At 36.8% G+C, this 20,689-nt stretch overlaps 1 protein-coding gene across 1 annotated transcript in view; it reads right to left on the reverse strand.

The window, feature by feature from the left end:
• Nucleotides 1–20,689, reverse strand: part of Lama2 (laminin subunit alpha 2) — a 565,166-nt gene that overhangs the window by 199,453 nt on the left and 345,024 nt on the right. Inside the window, exons 18-19 of the mRNA XM_070010715.1 lie at nt 16,537–16,623; nt 3,407–3,618 (exon numbers count right to left, since the gene is read on the reverse strand). Coding sequence (XP_069866816.1) covers nt 3,407–3,618; nt 16,537–16,623 — 299 coding nt within the window. The remainder of the gene's footprint in view (nt 1–3,406; nt 3,619–16,536; nt 16,624–20,689) is intronic.

Raw genomic sequence — 20,689 nt, forward strand, 5'->3', positions numbered from 1 at the left:
AACAAAAGTTTCCTATGCACTATTGTAAGCATGTTATCCTTTCTAGCAACTCTACAAACTGTAGAGGGAATTCATATAAAGGCTTAATGGTTGGCACCTCATGTGCTGTTAATGTTATTATAGACTGAAGGCACTGAATTTAGAAGTAATCAGAACAAATATAAGGTTTCATGTTTAACAGATAATATAACTGGCCAAGATTCCTAATGAAACTTAAGATTAGGTATGAGGTTATTGGAGATAATATTAAAGGATTATATTTTAATTTCAAATGATACTGATTCAAAAGCCAGACTAATTTTGAGAAAGTATCACATTGTCATGTCATAGTATTCATGTCATTATTAATGAAATGACAATTATCCTTTCACTATAACAATTGTTTACCATGCACCAGTTTTTGTATTACAAAAATGAACTGAAAAAATATACATCCTTTTATACTTAAAAATATGCAAGATTGCCAATATTGCTTCAAGTTTACTAGGATTAAAGCATTATACTTTTTCAAATCATTTTTTTTGTATTTCACATACCATCTCCATAGATAGAACATATGTATGGTTTTGGGACTCTTCCATTATTTTTCTGTTATAAAGTTGTCAGATGTTATTCCAAAACTTATAATCAGTTAGACTAAATGCTGGTATTCTTTTTTTGTCACAAATAGGCTGGTAATTAATGACTTACATTATGCTCTACAAGTACATGCTAATAGTACAGATAAGTGCATTGACACGAACATAAAATTGTGAGGGGGAGATGACATCAGGATTTAAACTAATCATAGATGGTTAATGTTGAACAATATCTCTTTATACTTTGAGGACAACCTAGGAATGTATTATAAATAGCTACTCTATCAGCTATGCTATTATTGTGTTCACTTGCTTCTGGATTACCTTTCCCCTCAACGCTCTTCTAAAATCTGCTTGATTTTCTTCCAGCAAAGTTTTGCCTTCAGTCTCTACTAACTCAAGACTAGTATGGTGGCCACTGAGACATTGTCTGGGCAGCAGCCTGTTATATTCTCAGGTAATAGCCTAAGAACATCCATGGCTGGAATGAGGAGGAAAAAATGAAAAACATACTTTCTTTAAATATCTATTTTTATCTGGACAGAAGAAATGTATGGTATATTACTATGTTTATAAATTTTTCTTGTGTGTATTATACATGAGTTTAAAAATGTTCTGCAGTTTAGAACCTTTAAATCCTTTTTTTTCCCCGCAAGTAGCAACTACAAAATTAAGTTTACTATAAATTTAGTAGCAGTCCAGAAACGTCCCCTTAAAAGTAACCAAAGGAGCTGGGCACCAGAGCCTCATGCTGCCATCTTACTAGACTTCGGTGGCCAGATTCTGGAGGATCACTGTTAGTAGTTATGCTTCTAACAAAATAACTGGCAAAAAGTTGGGCTAGAAGAATGGGTCAAGTGGTGCTCAGGTATGCCACAAGAAAACTGAGAAGACTCTGAATTCACACTTCATTATCACAAATAAGAAAAACAATAATAGAATTTAAAAAATAAACATGTAGAAAAGTATGATACTTAATATTTGTAAGTTTAAACATTAAAACTGTGTTCTTGGGGCATCTGTAGTTTACTGAAGTAAACTAGTAGAATAGTATCATCATCTTTATGGAAGGGATTATTAGAAGACAGAGAAAGAACATTAAATGATGAACTGGCCTTAGAACTGGTGACTCAATGCTTCTTACAACTCTAAAAGGTAATACTATCAAATGACCAACCACATGTATGTATCGCTATGCTCCAAGACACACTGGATCCTCTTTATGTATTAAATTCTCTAGTCTACACACACACACACACACACACACACACACACACACACAACCAAAAAAACCTTCATGCCCACCATTATCCATGGGAAAACAGTCTCAGCAAGGTCAGATATCTTGTTCAGTGAAGTCACAAATTTAGAAAGCATAGATCCTACACAATTTGTCTGCTTATAAAAACATATTAAGTTCCTTATGATTCTGCACAAAAGTGGAATTCCACAGTATTTAAACTCATTCTAAGCCTGATGGAAATTTTGCTTTCAAGCTAGGAGCTATGGTTTCCACTTGTAACCCAGCTACTTGGGAAGACTATGGTTTTAAGGAAAGCCTGGGAAAAATGTCAGTGGGATTCCCCTCTCAATCAGTAAGCCAGCCCTACTACTGGTCCTCTTCCAGTTGAATACCTCCAGCCTGGCTTTTTTGTGCCAGTCTTGAAGCAAGGTCCTGGGTGCTAGGATTTTGTGCTCAAAACTAGAGCATTACTACTTGAGCAACAGCTTCATTTCTGACTTTTTTTAGTGGTTAGCTAGAGATAAGATTCTTACAGACTTTCCTGCCTAGGCTAACTTTGAACTGTGATCCTCAGATCTCAGCTGGCGAGTCACCAGCACCTGGTCCAGCTCTGCTTTTTGATGACTATTTTGGAAACGAAGTCTCATAGTCTTTTCTGCTCAGGCTGTGTTTGAACTGAGATACTCTAGATTTTAGCCTCTTGAATAGCTAAGATTATAGGCTGACCCATAGGTTTTCAGCTTTTCTTCTTACAACTGAAATTTAGCAGTAGTGAATTGCTGGTCTCATAACTTGCTCTTCCCTAAGGTTATAACAACCAATGAAGCTGTTAATGTCACATGATGCACCGGAGTGCTAACTTGGGCTTGTATTCCATTCCATTTTTCTATTATGGAGTCATCTTTGCATAATAATGTATTAACACTATTACAAAGCATTTATAAATGCTCTGCAACACTGAATAATAGCAAAAGAAACAAAGATAAGGGCAGGAATGTCCTGTCCTAAATGAGTAGCTGAATTCTGGGAAGCAAATACAAAGCTAACATTGTATAGTTTTAAGATGAAGCTGTTTACTTAACAATTATAATACCTATGTGTGAAAATATTGGCAGAGTTTTATGTTAATAGACTTAAATATGAAATATCAGACTCTCTAAAACATATCCATTTAATGCTTACCGATGGGCACTAATGAAATAAAATGGACAGATAAATGTATTTCAAGCAAGTGATTAGAATTGAAGTGCCAAAAGAGAATTTCCAAGGCAATTTCCAAGAATTAATTTCCACATTCTCTTTTCCTGCTATGAACACATATTCATTTCAAATCTCCATATTACATGCAAACAGACATATGTTTGCCATCGAGAAACACATCCGCAATGCAGCCATTTGCAAAGGATTTACTCTGTTTGTACAAAGGAATACTTTGGAATATGCAGACCCTGTGTCTAGGCTGTACATCTGTCATCCGTGCATTAGAGATAATTTCCTTGTGTCCAATCCCCACTCAAGAACTCATCAACTACTCTGAGGTATAATACATCAATTCTGTCAGGAGCATCAATAGTTCAAGACTTACGCTGACAGTTCCTTGCATCAACTGCGTCTCCAAAATATCCATCAGCACAGAGCTCACAGTACCGGCCTGTTGTACCTGGCTTACATATCAGACAGGAGCCAGACAAGCTGTCACAGCTGCCAGGGACCGAGAAGTCAAGGTTGTCATTGCATTGGCATGGTTGACATGATCCTCCAGGTACAGAAGGTTGTCCAAAATAGCCTTCCGCACATCTACAGTGAAAAATTCCATCAGTCAGTACTTCAATATTCCTAGACAATGTTTCTATATTCCAGTCATCTTAGGAGATGACTTTTCCTTTTAAGTATTCCTTGTCTCAAACACAAAGTGATTTAAAAGAACTGTTTTGCTATAACTACAGTGTAGATACAAGATGAAATCTTGCCAGCCCTACTGGTAATTAGATTTCAGTCAGACCAAAAAAAGAAAAAAGATCATGTCACTGGCACTGAAGATGAGACCAAAGCATAATAAGAAATCTGCTGCTGGCACTCTGGAGGAAGCCGAGTCAAGTCGCAAAGCCTTTGTAGTACAACACATTTTATGACTTCATTCCAATTGGCTGTTTTCTGTGCAAATATGTAAGATTCACATTTCTTTGTTGTTCTTACAGCAGGCGCATATTATAAAAAAAACAGGCTCACAAAGAATTTCAGTAGAGAGTGTTCAGAATCTATTTAATAGAAACTGTGACTTAGAGTGTTATATTGTTATTTGGGTGAGGGCTATGGGTGTCTCTGAATTAATAATACGTTTGCCTACATTTGCATGTAGATGCAGACACAGGTTTCCAATAAAGACTCTTTACTGGAGGAATTTACATGAATATGCCTGCCTACTATAGTCACATGACATAAAAGATGGTGAATTGTACTAGCAGATTCAGGTCTTAAAAAAAATCTATTCTCTCAGATGATACAGCAAAACATTTTCATTATTTATAAGGCATGGCAGAGAAGAACACTTGTAAAATTTTGAAATTATCATGATTTAAATGTTTTTAAATGCTGCTTAATCACTCAGATCCTAATAGGTGGCACCTATTTGAATTCTGTTCTGTCATCTCTTTCATCTGTATTTTCTCGTACTTCACATTAAGCCACTCTTGCCAGAGCAGGCATGAAAAAAAACACATGGCGTCAATGATCAGGCTAGGTCTGTCATCTTCATCTATGCCATCTCATCAAAAGTCTTTTCAGCAAGGATCAACACTGAACTGAAACAAAAACGGTGCAGAAGATGTTTCCTCTCATAGTAGAAGCTAGATCTAAGTTATAAACATATATGAATCATATATAGGGATTCATCTATATCTATTTATCTATCTACCTACCTACCTACCTATATATATATTTACAGAAACAAACTAAAGCATGGTATACTCAAGGGAGAATTCTAATGGTATAAATCCTCTGAACAGCTAATTAATAGCTTAACAAATAAGTACCAGGAAGCTAAAACATATTTTGTTGGGGAAGGGAAAGAAGGAACAAGTACAGTCATTACAGTCAATCTCCAATTGGAAAAATGGCACCATGTAATTTGAGAGTGTGTATGGGACTAGAAGAAATAGAGAAGAATTATGGAAAGGATGACACTGATCAAGATGCATACTATTCATGATCTGACTTGTTAAATTGAAACCGCTTTGCACACTACTTAAAAAAATAATACAGGAAAATAAAATTACCTTCATTGCACACTACTATTATACCCACTGACACATATGGAGTTCATTGTTTAGGGTGAAGCTCCATTTGAGACAGAAATGCCAGAATGTCATACTGAAGATACATTAATAATATAATTGAAGGACAAAGTCACTAACTTGGTATAGTCACTTTAGGAAATCTAGTTTCCTTGAAGAATTTTAGGCATCATAATAATCGTATAGGTTTAATGTGTTAGCATATCTTATTTAATAAGATTAGTAGATTTAATTATATCCATTTATAAAATGATAAAAGCTATATAAACATCGCTTAAAAGAATACTTCTACCCACAAATATAATTACTTATTCATCCATGATTATAAAATATATCCCCACACAACCCTTTTAGGAGTGTTATTTTACATCATAAAAGTACAATTTTAGGGCCAGGCATTGTAATAGCAAGCTACCTGGTAGACAAGATAGGAAAATCAAGGAAGTGTGAAGCCAGCTTGGGCAAAGTGAGTGACAAATCCTTTATGAAAAACAAACTAGAAGTTTAAGGACTGGGAATATGGCTCAGGTGGTGTAACACTTGCCAGGAAGAGTGCGACCCTGAGTTCAAACCACACTACAGCCAAAGTAAGAGGAACTTTCTGAAGTTTAACCCAATTCTTTTTGCTGTATTGAATATTCAGAACTTATGAAGACATCCACATCACATTTCATTTTTTTTTTTTACCACTAAGAGAGTGACTTTGCTCCACTTAGAACAAGAATGTATAATGATCATTATCGCAGCCAACAAAACCTATTATTTTCAGCTCACTTTCCTCAAAATGATTTGTACTCTCAGGAGAGATGGCATTATAAAACAAGGTCTGGGAATTTTTCTTAACACAGATGCAATTAATAAGTCCAAAATTCTTTTACAATTAAAAAAAACCTTGATCCACAAAGAAAATAACTATAATTACACAGAATAACTAAAGAAGCATCTGTCTTTTATTTTTATTGCAGAATAGGTAAGGATATTTTGTGAATATACATGATAGAAAATTCCTATCACTTTATTGAAAGGAGGATATTTCTACAACATATTTACAGGTTATTACTGCTGTACAGATGTGTGTGAGAGAAAGAGAGATGGGGAGGGAGCGAGAGCAAGAGAGTGAAAGAGCGAGAGAGAGAGAGAAAGAGAAACAGAAAGAGCTGATACATAGAACAGCATTCAGAAAGCCCTGTAAAAATGTTACCTTGGAGTTGGGGGCAAGTGAATCATGCCTGTAATCCTACATACTCAGAAAGCTAAGATGTGAAAATTGTGGTTCAAGGCGATCACAGGAAAGAAGTCTGTGAGATTCTCATTAACCAGCAAAAATCCAGAACTGGAGGTGTGACTCAAGTGGTAGAGCATCAGCAAAAAAGCCAAGACACACTGTCCAGCCCCTGTGTTCAAGCTCCATTGTCAGCACAGTAATAACATGTTTCATGTAAATTGTTGCTAAAAATAAAAATAAAAAATAAAATAATTTAATCAGGGCACTCCATGAATGAGAAGACTCTAGATAACAAAGGAGAAACCGTATTCAGAAGAGGGCAGTATATCAGAAAAGTCTGGTGAAACAGAAAGTCAACACAACAACAACAACAACCAAAAGTAAGAAGGAGTTTGCAGCTCCAGCCCTGACTCCCTTGGTGCAGGAAGCCAGCCAACAGACAGCAGCATGAGCTGTGAGATCAATGATGCCTCCTTTAATTTTTAAATCCCGTGTGGGATTTTCTGTGAGAGAGACTTCCCTAGTGACAGACCAGCATTGGACTGGCAGACTTTCACTCCCTGTATCTTGGGGAGCTCTGTTTGCAACTGAGGTACTTTGGTGTCCTGAAAACAAAGAGCTATGACAGTTCAGGGACATCTGGACAAAGAATCTGTGAGGGGGATGGCAAAACGCTGGTACACAGGGAAAGGCTTTGACATGGGTAAGCTGAGACATGAATAGAAGCTCAGGAAGTCAGATGCACAGTGGTTTCTAGTCATGCCTCATCCTGGGAAGAACAATTCAGTTTCATTGTCTGAAAATCATTTCATCAATGAAGTACTGAGCCCTGGGCTGGCAGAGTGCTCAGGTTTTAGGAGCTACTGAGTGGCTGTGTGGTCGAAAGCCTGGCAAGGTTTTATGGTTTTCATTTCTAAGAGTATTTTATTTTATTTTGAACTAGCATATGTTACAGGCAGAGTTTGAGCGAGAACTACCATGGGAACTTGAAAAGCAAGGAATAATCACAGCTATCGTGTCCTAGGATGCAGGGACTCGGTGAGAGAAAATTAGATGCTCTTGGAGAGGGGCTGGCATTGATGTGTGTGAACTGAATGAATAGAAATTTAGGAAATAAGAGGCGCAGTGGTGCCTAGCTCTGCCTATAAGAAGCGAGAACTTTTATTGTCTAAGGACTATTTCAATAACAAAGTTACAAGCCCTCAGCTGCCTGTGTACTCAGGTTCCATGAGATTCTGGCTGGTTCCACTGGTCAGCAAGAAGGCAGAATGTGAGATTATACTACCCTGAAGATGTGAAATAAAAGGAGCAGTCATAGCTGAGGAAATCTTTGGACACAGTATTTAGGGGCAAGACAATCAAAGAGGCAGTTGTGCAGAGGAAAGAATACTAGCATGAGGAAACTCAGAAATTAAAGCAATGCGGGGAGCATGTTGGTAGATCACTCTGCACTCTAGAGAAACTCACAGTGCCTTAGAATCCTAACAGAACTACCACCACCATACTTGTGGCTGGAAGAGTGTTCAGAATTCAAGAGCTATCTACACCGGTTATGGGATTTGTTGTCAGGCAGGGCTGAAATTTTGGAACCCAAGACCTGGGGCTTATATAATATTCCCTAGTTTTCTCTCCTCACAGGGTTAACAAATTAGGAGGAAGGGTCTAAAATATATGAAACCAGCAGACAGAATACCTGACCCTCTCAACTACCAGTGGTGCAAGACTTAGAGGTTTGATTTTAATTTTTCCCTATTCTCTGGCATATTTAAAGGATGCAAGTCTGTTTCCACAGAGAAAACTGCCAAGAAAGCCTGTGAAGCAAATGGGAACCTGCTTGGCTGGAAAAAAAAACAAGCACTGTGAGGTCAGCAGTGGATTTTAGGAAACAGAGAGGAAGATCTAAACTGGAAATAGCACAGAAATAGATAAGAGTCTTGATCAGCCCCAACCCTAACCTACAGATTACGCCAAACCCAAACACAAATGATTTAAGCTAGTTTTCCTCTATATGGGTAGTGATATAGATCAGATTGCTGTCCTGAATATGAATGCAATAGATTATGACCCCCATTCCAGCAGTGTCAAAGTACATGCACCATCCATGCTTGGCTGAACACTTTGACTACAAGGCTATAGAGGAATAAAATCTCCAGCCAATGGTTTGCCCTCAGATCTAAATGCAAAAACACAAGAAATATGAAAGAGCGAGGCACATGACACTTTCAAAGATGGATAATGAAGAGGAAGAAAGCCAAGACAAAGGACTCAGAAGCGTGATTATAAAAATGATCAATGAAATGAAAGAGGTCATATATTAAAAAGCTGAATGAAGTCAAAGAAGACGCAAATGCCTGAATGAAGTAAGGGAGACCATGTAAAATATGAAAGAGACATTCAATAAAGATTCACAAAGTCTGAAAATATCAAAGTAAAATTCTGGAAATAAAAGACTTAATAAATCAAATAAAAAGTATGCATAAAGTTTGTCTAGTAGACTAGACCTAATTGGAGACATAATATCAGGGCTCAAAGTGACAGTAGCTGTTTAAGAACAATAAGGTAAAGAAAAAGAAAACAAAGAAATGTGAATGAAACATGCAAGACCTCCAGGAGACTATTTAAAAAGCAAATTTATAAATCATGGGTTTAGAAGAGAAAGAAGAGGTACAAGCAAATGGATACAACATATATTTAATGAGCTAGGAGAACTTTTTCCCAAATCTTTAGAGAAAGAGTCAGCCATTCAGTGACAGGATACTTTAAAGACATCCAGCAGACAAAACAAAAAGAACTACTCCAAGACATATTATATCTAAAATACTAAATCTAAAGAAAAAGGGAAGAATATTGAAAGCTAACAGAGAGGATCATGAAGTCACATAATGACAAACTACCAGAATAACAGCAGACTTCTCAGCAGAAAGTCTAAACTGGACAGTTTGGAAAGATATACTTCAAGACCTGAAAGAATTTAACTGCCAACCTAGATTACTGCATCCAGAAAATCTATTCTTTTAAATTGAAGGAGAAATAAAATCCATCCATGATAAACAAAAAAATTATAAGACTTCACAACCACTCATCTCTCTCACTGTATGAGATACACATAGTAGAGGAAGATAAAAACTACTAGGAAAATATGGGTAAAAACAGATAAAATGAAAAGGAAATGAAAACTACAAAAGAATCAAACCATAAAAAACACAAAATTACAGTTATTACTACATATTTTTGCATAGTAACTAAATAGTAATGGTCTACACTCTCCACTCAAAAGACACAGACTGCCAGATTGGATTAACGAACAGGACCCACCATTTGTGGCTTAAAGGAAATATATCTCAGTGACAAAGACAAATACAGGCTTGAAATGAAAGAACATAAAATATTTCCAAGCAAACAGAGCCTAAAAGTAAGCTGAAGTAGCTATAATCATATTTTACAAAGTAATATTTACAACAAAAGTAGTCAGAAAAGTCAAAGGAAAGGATTGACCCATCAAGAAGACATAATAAATTGCAAATATTACTGCAGTGAATAATGGCAAACCAAATTTCACTTAAAAAATCACTGCTGGTTATTTACCATAGCTAAGATATGGAACCAACCCAGATGCCCCTCAGTAGATGAATGGATCAAGAAAATGTGGTATAGATACACAATGGAATTCTATGCCTCCATCAGAAAGAATGACATTGCCCCATTTGTTAAGAAATGGAAAAACTGGAAAAAATTATATTAAGTGAAGTAAGCCAGGCCCAAAGAAACATAGGTCCCATGGTTTCCCTTATTTGCAATATCTAGTATATGTATGAGTCAAGCAGAAAAGGTCAGATAATGTGATGTCAGGAAAATGAACCCTTAGATATATATTTTAATGTTTTTTTCTTTCATGCATGTGTTTCTAACGCATTTATAAGATTATCTCTTTGTTGCTTTGTATGTCCCTCCCCACAGTATAACCCCTGCTTTCACTATATTTGATGTCAGTATAACTTGTGGAGGAGATGGGGAAAAACCAGTTGTTTAAGGATACAGGCGGACCTGTTGCAACAATGAGAAGTACAAGTTGTCATGTCCAAAACGAGCTTTACAACGTCGGTGCGGGGGGGGGGGAAGGGGGGGAAGGAGAAGGATTGGGATTGGGGGGGAGGGGGGAGGCTGGGAAGGGATGTGAAGGGTAAACCAAAGGAGGAGGCTGCAATGCTTGGTAAGAAATGTATGTATTATCCTGCCCATGTAATTGTAACTCCTCTGTATAGTATGTTCACAAATAAAATAAAATTAAATTAAAAAAAATCACTGCTGGACATAAAAGTACAAATAAACCACAACATAAGAATAGCAGGTTAATGTCTAACTGTCACAAATAGGTCATCAAACAACAAAAAGAAACTGTTGAAGTTCTGAAGCAATGATTTTATAGATAAAATAGAATTAACAGATATCTACCAAATGGTCTCCCTAACCACAGTAGGATATACAGTTTTCTTGGGAGCCCATGGGACTTTCTCCAAAATTAATCAATTTTAGAATATAGAAAATGTCTTATGAAGTAAGAAAGAGCCATTGTATTTATTGGATAATTGAATAAAACTAGAAGTCAACAGAAAAATAAACAAACAAATAGAAAGTATTTGAAAACATAGGGATAGAATGATGAATGGTGACTAATGACTGTTGAACAACAAATGGGACATCAAAGAAATAAGTCAGGAAGTAGAACAAAATTCCTAGAATCAAATGAGCATAAATCAAGACTATTTAGAAACATTAGGACACAGTCAAGGCAATAGTAAGAGCAAAGTTAACATTTATAATCATGTACATAAATAGATATCTCACCTAATAAATTAAAATTCTTTTTTTTAATTTAATTTTATTTTATTTGTGAACATACTATACAGAGGAGTTACAATTACATGGGCAGGATAATGCGTACATTTCTTACCAAGCATTGCAGCCTCCTCCTTTGTTTACCCTTCACATCCCTTCCCAGCCTCCCCCCTCCCCCCATCCCAATCCTATTCCTTCCCCCCCTCCCCCCTCTCAAATCATAGATTGAAAAAGAAAGAGCCAATAAAAATTAGTGAAATTGAGATTTTAAAAATATTTTATAGAATCAATGCAAAGAAAGATGATTCTTTGAAAAAATAAACAAAAATGACAAACCTTTCACCACACTAAACAAAAGAAGGCAAATACTTATTTAAATTAGAAATAAGAAATGGTATAACAACTAATATTAATAAAATTCAGATATTATGAGGGAATATTTGAAAACTTGCATTCAAATACACTAAAAAAATCTAGAAGGAATGGACAAATTTCCAGATTTATTTGACAAGTCTAAATTGACCCAAGAGTATATTTATCACTTACACAGACTTAAAATGTGCAACAAGATTTAAGGAGTAATGAAGTCTCCCTACAAAGAAGATTCCATGACTACATGAATCCACTGATAAATTCTACTAGACCTTTAAAGAACAACAAAGATACTTCTCAAAAGAACAACAAAGATACTTCTCAAACTAGTTCATAAAATAGAAAAGCAAAAAAAAAACCCCAAAACAACACATTCATTCTATAACCCAGAATTATCCTGATACCCAAACTGAATAAAGATACAACAACAATAACAACAACAAAAGAAAATAATACACCATTTTTAATGAAAATAGAGCAAAAAACTCAATAAATAATAGTAAACTGAATTCAATAATGCACTTAAAAAGTCATACACATGATCAAAGTGGTTTCATTCTGGAATGCAAGGATGGCTCAAAAAACACAAATAAATAAATATATTACAGCACTAGATGGGGAAAAACAGAAATCATTCCTATAAAGTCAGGAACAATACAATGTGTCCATTCTTTCACTCTTATTCTATATAGTACTGGAATTCTTAGCTAGCAAAACAAAACAAAGAAAAATTAAAGGAACATAATATATAGAGAGATAAAATCCTATACATATCAGATCATAAAGATTACACAATTCTTGGACCTAATCAACACTTTTGAAAAAGCAGTAAGAAAGATACAAAGTTACCATATAATAATCAGCAGTTTTTTTAAATAACAAAATGCAGGCACAAAAAGAAATGGAGAAAATATTTCCTTCACAATAATCTAAAAAGCATTTCTAGGAATAAACTTAATGAAGGACATAAAAAAAACTTACAATGTCAACTATAAAATATTAAAGAAAGGGACTGGGAAGGTGGCTCAGTGGTTGAGTGCTTGCCTTGCATGCATGAGGCCCTGGGTTTGATTCCTCAGTACCACATAGGCAGAAAAAGCTGGAAGTGATGCTGTGGCTCAAGTGGTAGAGCACTAGCCTTGAGCTGAAGAGCTGAGGGACAGTGCCCAGGCCCAGAGTTCAGCCCTCAGGACTGACAAAAAAAAAATTAAATGAAGTGAAGAAGATATCAGTAGCTAACCTATATTATCAATAGCCTCAACATAGCATTCCTCAAAAATCCCAATTACTGTCTTTAATAGGAAAGCAAATCCAAATATACATATGGAGACATATATGATCCTGAATAAACAAAGAAATTCTGAGCAAAAAGAGCAGTTCTGAAGGTATCAGAATGCATCACTTTAAACTATCCTATAAGGCATGTAACAAAAACAGCAAGGTACTAACAAAAACATTGACAAATAGATTAGTGGATTAAAAGTCCCAGAAATAAATCCACACAACTACAGCTATCTTATTTTTGAAAAAGGAACCAAACATTCAATGAAGAAAAGACAGCCTCTTACATTATGTTTGAAAAACTGGATATCTGCATGTGGGGTGAAGTTAGATCCATTTCCCTTTCTCTTTACTAATAATCCATTAAAAGTAGATCAAACTCCTAAATGTAAGACCCAAAACATTAGGAAATATCTGTATATGTGCAGCAACTTCCTGAAATAGGACTCTAAAACAAAAGCCCAGAAAATAAGAACAAGAATGAACAAACAGGATAACATCAAATAAAAATCTTCTCTCCATCAAAAGAAACAATTGCTAGAATCAAGAAACACAGATTGAAAGAAAGTCTTTGCAACCTACTCATATGACAATGGATTACTATGCAGAAATGAGCTTAAAAAAGTTAAACAAAAATAGAACAAATAATTCCGATAGACAAATGTGTAATAGGATTGGAAAGTTTCAAAAGATAAATTACAAATTGCTAATAAATAAACATTATTTTACTGTTTAAGTATATGTCAATGAAAGGAAAAATCAACACATTTGAGAGACACCTGTTCACTCATGTATATAGCATATAACAGCCAAGATATAGAATCAGTCTAGGTTCCCAGTCTGAGTGAGTAAAGAAACTATGGTGCACGCTTGTGTGTAAGTGTGTGTGTGTGTGTGTGTGTGTGTGTGTGTGTGTTCATACAGCTCCACAGATGGAAAATGGAACCTCAAAATAGAGATGATACTAAGATAAATAATATAAAGTTATAATTCTTGTCCATCTAAGCTGTAGTCTGAGATATGTTCATGCTTGATAATGAGAGCAGAAGATCTAAGACCACATTTATAAGAAATGAGGAGCTGAGCAAATTGATCAGCTTTCCTGACTATGCACGGTAGGACAGAGGAGAACTTCTAACACACTAATAAATACCTCCCTAACTTACTTCATCACAGAAGTCTGTGTTCCAGGAGCAGCATCAGTTAGGAAAACACCATTATGTTTTGTTTGTTTGTTTGTTTTGTTTTGTTTTGGGGTCTGGTCGTGGGGCCTGAACTCTGGGCTTGGGCACTGTCCTTCAGCTCTTTAGCTCAAGGATAGCGCTCTACCACTTGAGCCACAGCCCCACTTCCAGCTTTTTCTTTTTTTTTTGCTTATGTAGTGCTGAGGAATTGAACCCAGGGCCTCATGCATGCAAGACAAGTGCTCTACCACTGAGCCACCTTCCCAGCCCCATTGTTTTTAAATGTTGATTTTATGCAGATGGTGTGCATAGAGCAATCACACACTTTTTTTTTTTTTTGGTCGGTCGTGGGGCTTGAACTCTGGGCTTGGATGCTGTCCCTGCACTCTTCAGCTCAAGGCGAGCACTCTACTACTTGAGCCATAGCGCCACTTTTTGGTTTTCTAGTGGTTTATTGGAGATAAGAGTCTCAAGGACTTTCCTGCCTGGGTTGGCTTTGAACCGTGATCCTCAGATCTCAGCCTCCTGAGTAGCTAGGATTACAGGCATGAGCCCAGCTTCACATACATTTTTTACATGGCAGTTTCAATCACTAGGTTTTCATGGCATCTAAGTAGCTCATTCTTAACCCTGGCCTTCATTCCCACCCCTTCTCTGCTTGAATAGGCACATCCCAAAAGTGTTGCTCTTAATATTTCTGATCCATATAATTGTTTGGGTTCATAGACATACACTAAAATCATACATCCTAAGCATTCCTGGAAAACCCTAATCCAAATTCTGGCTAGACAAAGATAACATCCCATTAAGTATATAAGTATATAATATTGAAGACTAATTTTGGTTGAGATGAGATCTGCCATTTGCTATACTGTGTGTGTGCCTCGTGTGTGTGTGTGTGTGTGTGTGTGTGTGTGTGTGTGTGTGTGTGTGTGTGTGTGTGTGTGTGTGTGTGTGTGTGATGAATACAGATAGACTTAAGACAGGAGATCATGCTTTCTGTCAGGTTTGTTTTCCCTTGGTGATTTTATTATTCAATTAGAAATCTCTCAAGAGTACATCCAACCATTCTCACCTGCAATAAAGAAAGCTGTGAGCTGCTTGAGGGCAAGGATGTATAATTCATTGGTTTGTCTCCAATAACTCACCCTGTAGCTAGCACATTGCACTTGCTAAACAGATATTTATTAAATAGAATGTAGCGTTTTCAATCATATAGGGTTCAGCAACTATTGTCTAAAATGTACAGAAAGGATCACACATTGAGCAAAGCAATATAAATACATCAGAGATAATGCTCACCTACAGAAGCAGATATAATGGCCTTTATGACAGAGCAACTGTCATGTTCCAGTTACTAAAAAAAAAGTGTTGCCTGTCATGATCTGGGAAATATAAAGCATTGGATGTAAATCTGTCTTGGCAATGATATGTGCTCCTATTTAGTAATATACTCATGTCTTCCTTTATATAAAAAAATACACAATTAAAGTTTCTGAGTTTCTGGCTGGTAAATAAATTCTCCATATTTCAGTTCTTCATTTACAGAAACCCCATATTTAGAAATAGTACTCACTACTATTAGAATCTGGCACTGGTGCTTTGTTCCTGAAATGCTCCTGGTAGCCAAACTGTCTCTGGATGATTGGCTAGTGCTTCATTGGCATTAAGCACTTTGGTTGAAATGGACAATGGCTTCCATAAAGGTAAGAAAGATAGGCTGAAATGGCCCAGCCATGTGTGTGTGGGGTGAAAGCAGGTCATTTCTCTTGCCCTTTCCCTCCTCTTCCCCCAGAAGGGTAGCTGAGAGGAGCATTTCAGTGCTGCAACCAGATGACAGTTCTTCCTTTGGTCAACAATATCAATAAGAAAGTTTGTACCATATTTATATGAATATATAGAAGAAGCATTTCTTCAAAAAGAGTTGGAAGGAAATGTAATTATGCAAATTATATAAAATAATATCCATAGCTCCACTGTGAAGCAGTCCAAAACATTCAAAGGAAATTGAAATATGGATAGAGGAGTAATTAGAAGAGAATATAAATCATGGTAACAAATCACATTTTGTTTCTCTTTTCAAATATATTTAAAGTAAATTATAGACTACTTGCTGAACTGTGAACTATGAATTTAAGACACATTTTCAGGACAAAAAGCTAATTATGAGAAATAGATGGTGCCGTTGGTAGACAGTAATATAAATCTTAAAGGGATGTCTTTCCACTCGAGCAATACTTTTTAGAACGACTGTAGGTTAATTCTTAACCTTTAAGATTAAAACATTAATCAGATATTCTCTACATGAATGAAGATTTATGAAGCAATTTCTATAAGATAAATAAACTATAAAAATAAAATGCATTCATTTGACAAGTGTGATAAGAAACTTCACCTCATGAATGTGGTAGCTTTTGGGGGGGGGGCGGTGGGGAGGGAACAGAGCAAAGGTGAGATACTGGTTGTGGTTTTATAACTCCCAAGGTACAACTCATCTGGGCAAGGTTGTGTAGAACGTGCTTACCTCTCACAGCGTGATCCTGAGTACCCCACAGGGCATTGATCACACATCAATCCAAGATTCCGGTCCAAACGGCATGTTGGGCTAAAGCTGTGTGGATTTTGTTGGGGGTAAAAAGGGACAAGAAATCAGCATACAGACAAAGTCATTAACGGTTTATTTTCATTTCTCTTTCTCTCCTACTGCTGTGACCAAAGGGTACAGGCTGGTCATGCTCACTTCCTACATAGAGAGTAGGGTCTGGCTAATGGAGAATGAGATGAAATGGTTGCTTCTCTAGATGCATGGAAAGCAGGCTCCTTCTGACAAGTTATTAACTGACTTTTGACTGTTCTGTGTTTGTGATTATCTGTAACAAGAGGAAGCTGTTTTCTGGGGAGTCTCTAGGCCTAGCAAAACCAGATACATTCTTTCTCTCTGGTGTTTTACCCTGAAGTTTGAAGCAGCCGAGAGGAATCGTAGAGATTGTAGAAAACTCATTATATAGAGATGATCATAGCATGATTCCCACAACATGCCACTGTGGTATGTGTGTGTGTGTGTGTGTGATGTTACACATGTGTAATAGCAAAAATGTCATTAACATGGACGGATTCCAAGAGGAAAGTTCTTAGAACAGATCAAGTGTGCATAGTCTACCTAAACTTATAATATAAACAACCTCGCCACTGTATACTTCCTGGAATGTTTCAAAACTTACCTTGCTCTTAACATGACTCTAATTAGTGTCTGAAGTAACAGGCAGACACCAAAGAAAAAACCAGGACAGTAACCATGTGCCAGTATTAGCTTTCAACTACATGCTTTACCTTTGCCTAGTAGAGACATCTCTCATGCAACACTTAACCCCATGCTTGATACCCTATAACATAGGTAGCTGTTGGCTCTCAAGAGAGCCCTTGATCATCTTGAAGTGTGTGGGTTCTGTTGCTTGATCATTAAAAAGTTTTTACTGATACATAAAAATGCAAGTTGTACAAATAAATGGCCAGTACATAATGTTTCATAGTATACATTTCATGCTTTACAATGCACATTGTATGTATACATAGTTGTATTTATCTCCTCAAACTTACTAATTCTTTATAGTGAAAGCTTTCAAAATCATTTCTTCTGAAGTTCTGTGATGCACAGGACATTTTTACCTCTAGTCATTGTATGTCAGAGTAGTCAGGAGAACTTTTGTTTCCTAACTTTAACTTAGCACCCACGGCTCCCCGTCTACTCTTCCAGCCTCTGACAAACATCACTGTACCCTCAACTTCTACAAAATCAATGATTTCAGGTGCTATGTTGTTCTATCATTTCAGAGGTATATGCCCTCAATTAATCTTTCTCCCAGTATGTTTTCCCTAAACAGACTTATTTTATATTATGCATGACAGGACAATTCTGTAGAGGCTAGCTTGATGGCTAAATGAATTAAAAAGAGAACAACAAATTAAACACTTCAATTCCTGACCTCCTCCTGCTCCTGATACTTGTCTGGCTTTAGAATATTTTGGTAACTGGCACACCTGGAAGAGGTCACATCTGCATCCGCTGAGGTCACATCTGAATTTGATGTGGCCACACCTTTCTCCACCCATACCCTAGATAAGGCCCAGACACACTCTGTCCTACCTCTCTCTTTCCCACCTCTCTTTCCCAGCTCTCTTCTCTTTTCTACTTCTTTTCTAGTTCTTTTCTCTCTCTTTCCCAGCTCTCTCTCTTTCCTAACTCTCTCCCTTACCCAGCTCTCTTTCCCAGCCATGTGGAGGGCCAACATGGCCTGGTGCCAGCCAGAATGATGAATAAACCTACCCCTTACCTGAATACCACATGTGTGGTGGTGTTCTTACTCAGCTAACTCTTTTTAAAAACCTAACAATTGGCCACATGCATGTGGTGTGGTATGACTGTACAATCCTTTGTGTGTGTTACAATCCCATTGGCCACCTGAGTGTGACCAGACTTGACCACATGGATTTTTCCTTTAAAACCCCTAGCTTGTGGGCCATTCAGGGTCGTAGTACCAACTCCTGAGCCTGTGCTGTGGCCCTGACTGGTCAGTGTAGGAACTCTCCCAATAAAGTTGCTTTATGTTAAACAAACAAACAAACAAAAAAGAATATTTGACTTTGGTACACCTCAGATCATGGGTACTATTTTTAAATATTAAGCTTAACACATGGTAGTCATATAAACATTTAATAATTACTGTTTTTATGGTAGTGGGACATTAAAATCACAGTACATATCATTTCCTATCTGGAAAGTCCAGATAGGTCCAAGGGGAAAAGCCTGATTTGTGATAACTTGAATTTGTAATACATACAAAACAGCCCATCTTGCAAATTCTAGTTCTGCCACAAGCATCCAGCCTGTGCTCTGAGAGAAGAGAAATTCCTTTAGGAGGAAACTTGTAGACAAAGGGGTTCACAAAGCATGGGTTTTGGGGGGAGGAATGGGCTTACACTAGGAAGAGGCTTATGTGAAAACAGAAAGAAACAGGGTTTTCTCCCATCCCTACCTGTGATTTCTTATTGTTTACAAAGACTAAGGAGGGAGCAGGATTTTGACTAATTTCTACTGTGTGGGTATGTCTTCTTTAGCATTCTAGGGCTGGGGATGTGGCTCAGTAGTAGAGTGCTTGCCTCCCATGCATGAAGCCCTGGGTTCGATTCCCCAGCACCACATAACAGAAAAAGCCAGAAGTGGCACTGTGGCTCATGTGTTAGAGCACCAGCCTTGAGCTGAAGAGCTGAGGGACAGTACCCAGGCCCAGAGTTCAGGCCCCATGACCAACCAAAAAAAATCAAACAAACAAATAAAAGGCATCTAGTCATGTGTAGGTGGCTCATGCCTGTAATCCTAGCAGGAGGCTGAGATCTGAGAATTGCTAATCAATGCCAGCCTTGGCAGGAAAGTCCTTGAGACTCTTTATCTATAACTAACTATCACAAGACCAGAAGTGGTGTTGTGGCTCAACCTGGTAGTGCACTGGACTTGAGCAAAAGAGCTCAGGGACAGTGCCCAGACACTGAGTTCAAGCCCCATGACTGAAGGGGGAAAAAAAATGGCATTCTATAACTCCCTTATCTGTGGACAAGGGATCCTCAGTAAGAATCCTGGAGTTTTCTACCCCTAGGGCACTACAGTGATTGAAAGAAAGACCATACAAATTGCTTTATTAACTCCTAGATCAGTTTACTCTAAGTCATGTCAAACATGCTTGACATGCTTTCTGATACTTTACAAACTATTGATAAAATAGGTTTCAAATTCTTATAAATACTTATATGTCAGTTTAAATCAACAAAAGTAAAGTAAAATCGGCTCACTGATGAGAAGTAACACTTTCCAGAAAAAATAAAGCAAACAATAAAAACATATATCTGACACACTCTACAGTTCAAAATATTTGTGCAAGTAAATTTTATCACCTTTTCACAAAATGCTTTGAGTTTGGGGGGAGTAGGTATAATTTTTCTTTCACAAAGTCATACCCTGATTTCCAAGAGAGTTTGCCATGAGATCTTAAAAACTTAAGAGTCTTAACTTGATGTTCTCTGCTTCATATAATCACTGTCCTTCAAATCTTCTGTTGAGGGTGAGGTTGAGTTTAACCTTTGGTAATACAATTAATTGAAATGACATATTCAAGTCAAGCCTCCTCAGAAAATATATCTCTATTTGTGCATTGGTTTTCTTTAAAAGGCAGAAGATGGCATTCAACAACAAAATTAAACTCTCAAGGAGCAATAAATGTGCACAGCAAAAAATATCTACAGAATTTGCCTTGGCAAAGGTAATAACTTGACTCTGATTTTGGCCAAGAGATGAAGCTAATTGTCCTGTGACACAAATTGGAACTGTAATATCATCACTGTCTTTAAGTGATTCCAAGATTATGTCACTTAACTCTAGTTGGTTGAAACACCAACAGAGAGAACATTTTTGATTCCTAGATTTTCCAGCCCATTACACTTAGGACACAAAAGCACAAAGAACACCAAGAGCTCGCCACAAAGATGAGAAGGAAGGGATGCTACTCTTGCAATTAATTATAAGGATTTACATATGAATATAGACTTTTATGTGTATAGGAATTCATTTATAACTCTGCCTATGTTCATGAACATAATTAGCTTTACATGTGAACCTATGTGTATAT

The sequence above is a fragment of the Dipodomys merriami genome, unplaced genomic scaffold (assembly GCF_024711535.1).
Source record: "Dipodomys merriami isolate MVZ:Mamm:240054 unplaced genomic scaffold, mDipMer1.0.p SCAF_8, whole genome shotgun sequence".
Lineage (NCBI taxonomy): Eukaryota > Metazoa > Chordata > Mammalia > Rodentia > Heteromyidae > Dipodomys > Dipodomys merriami.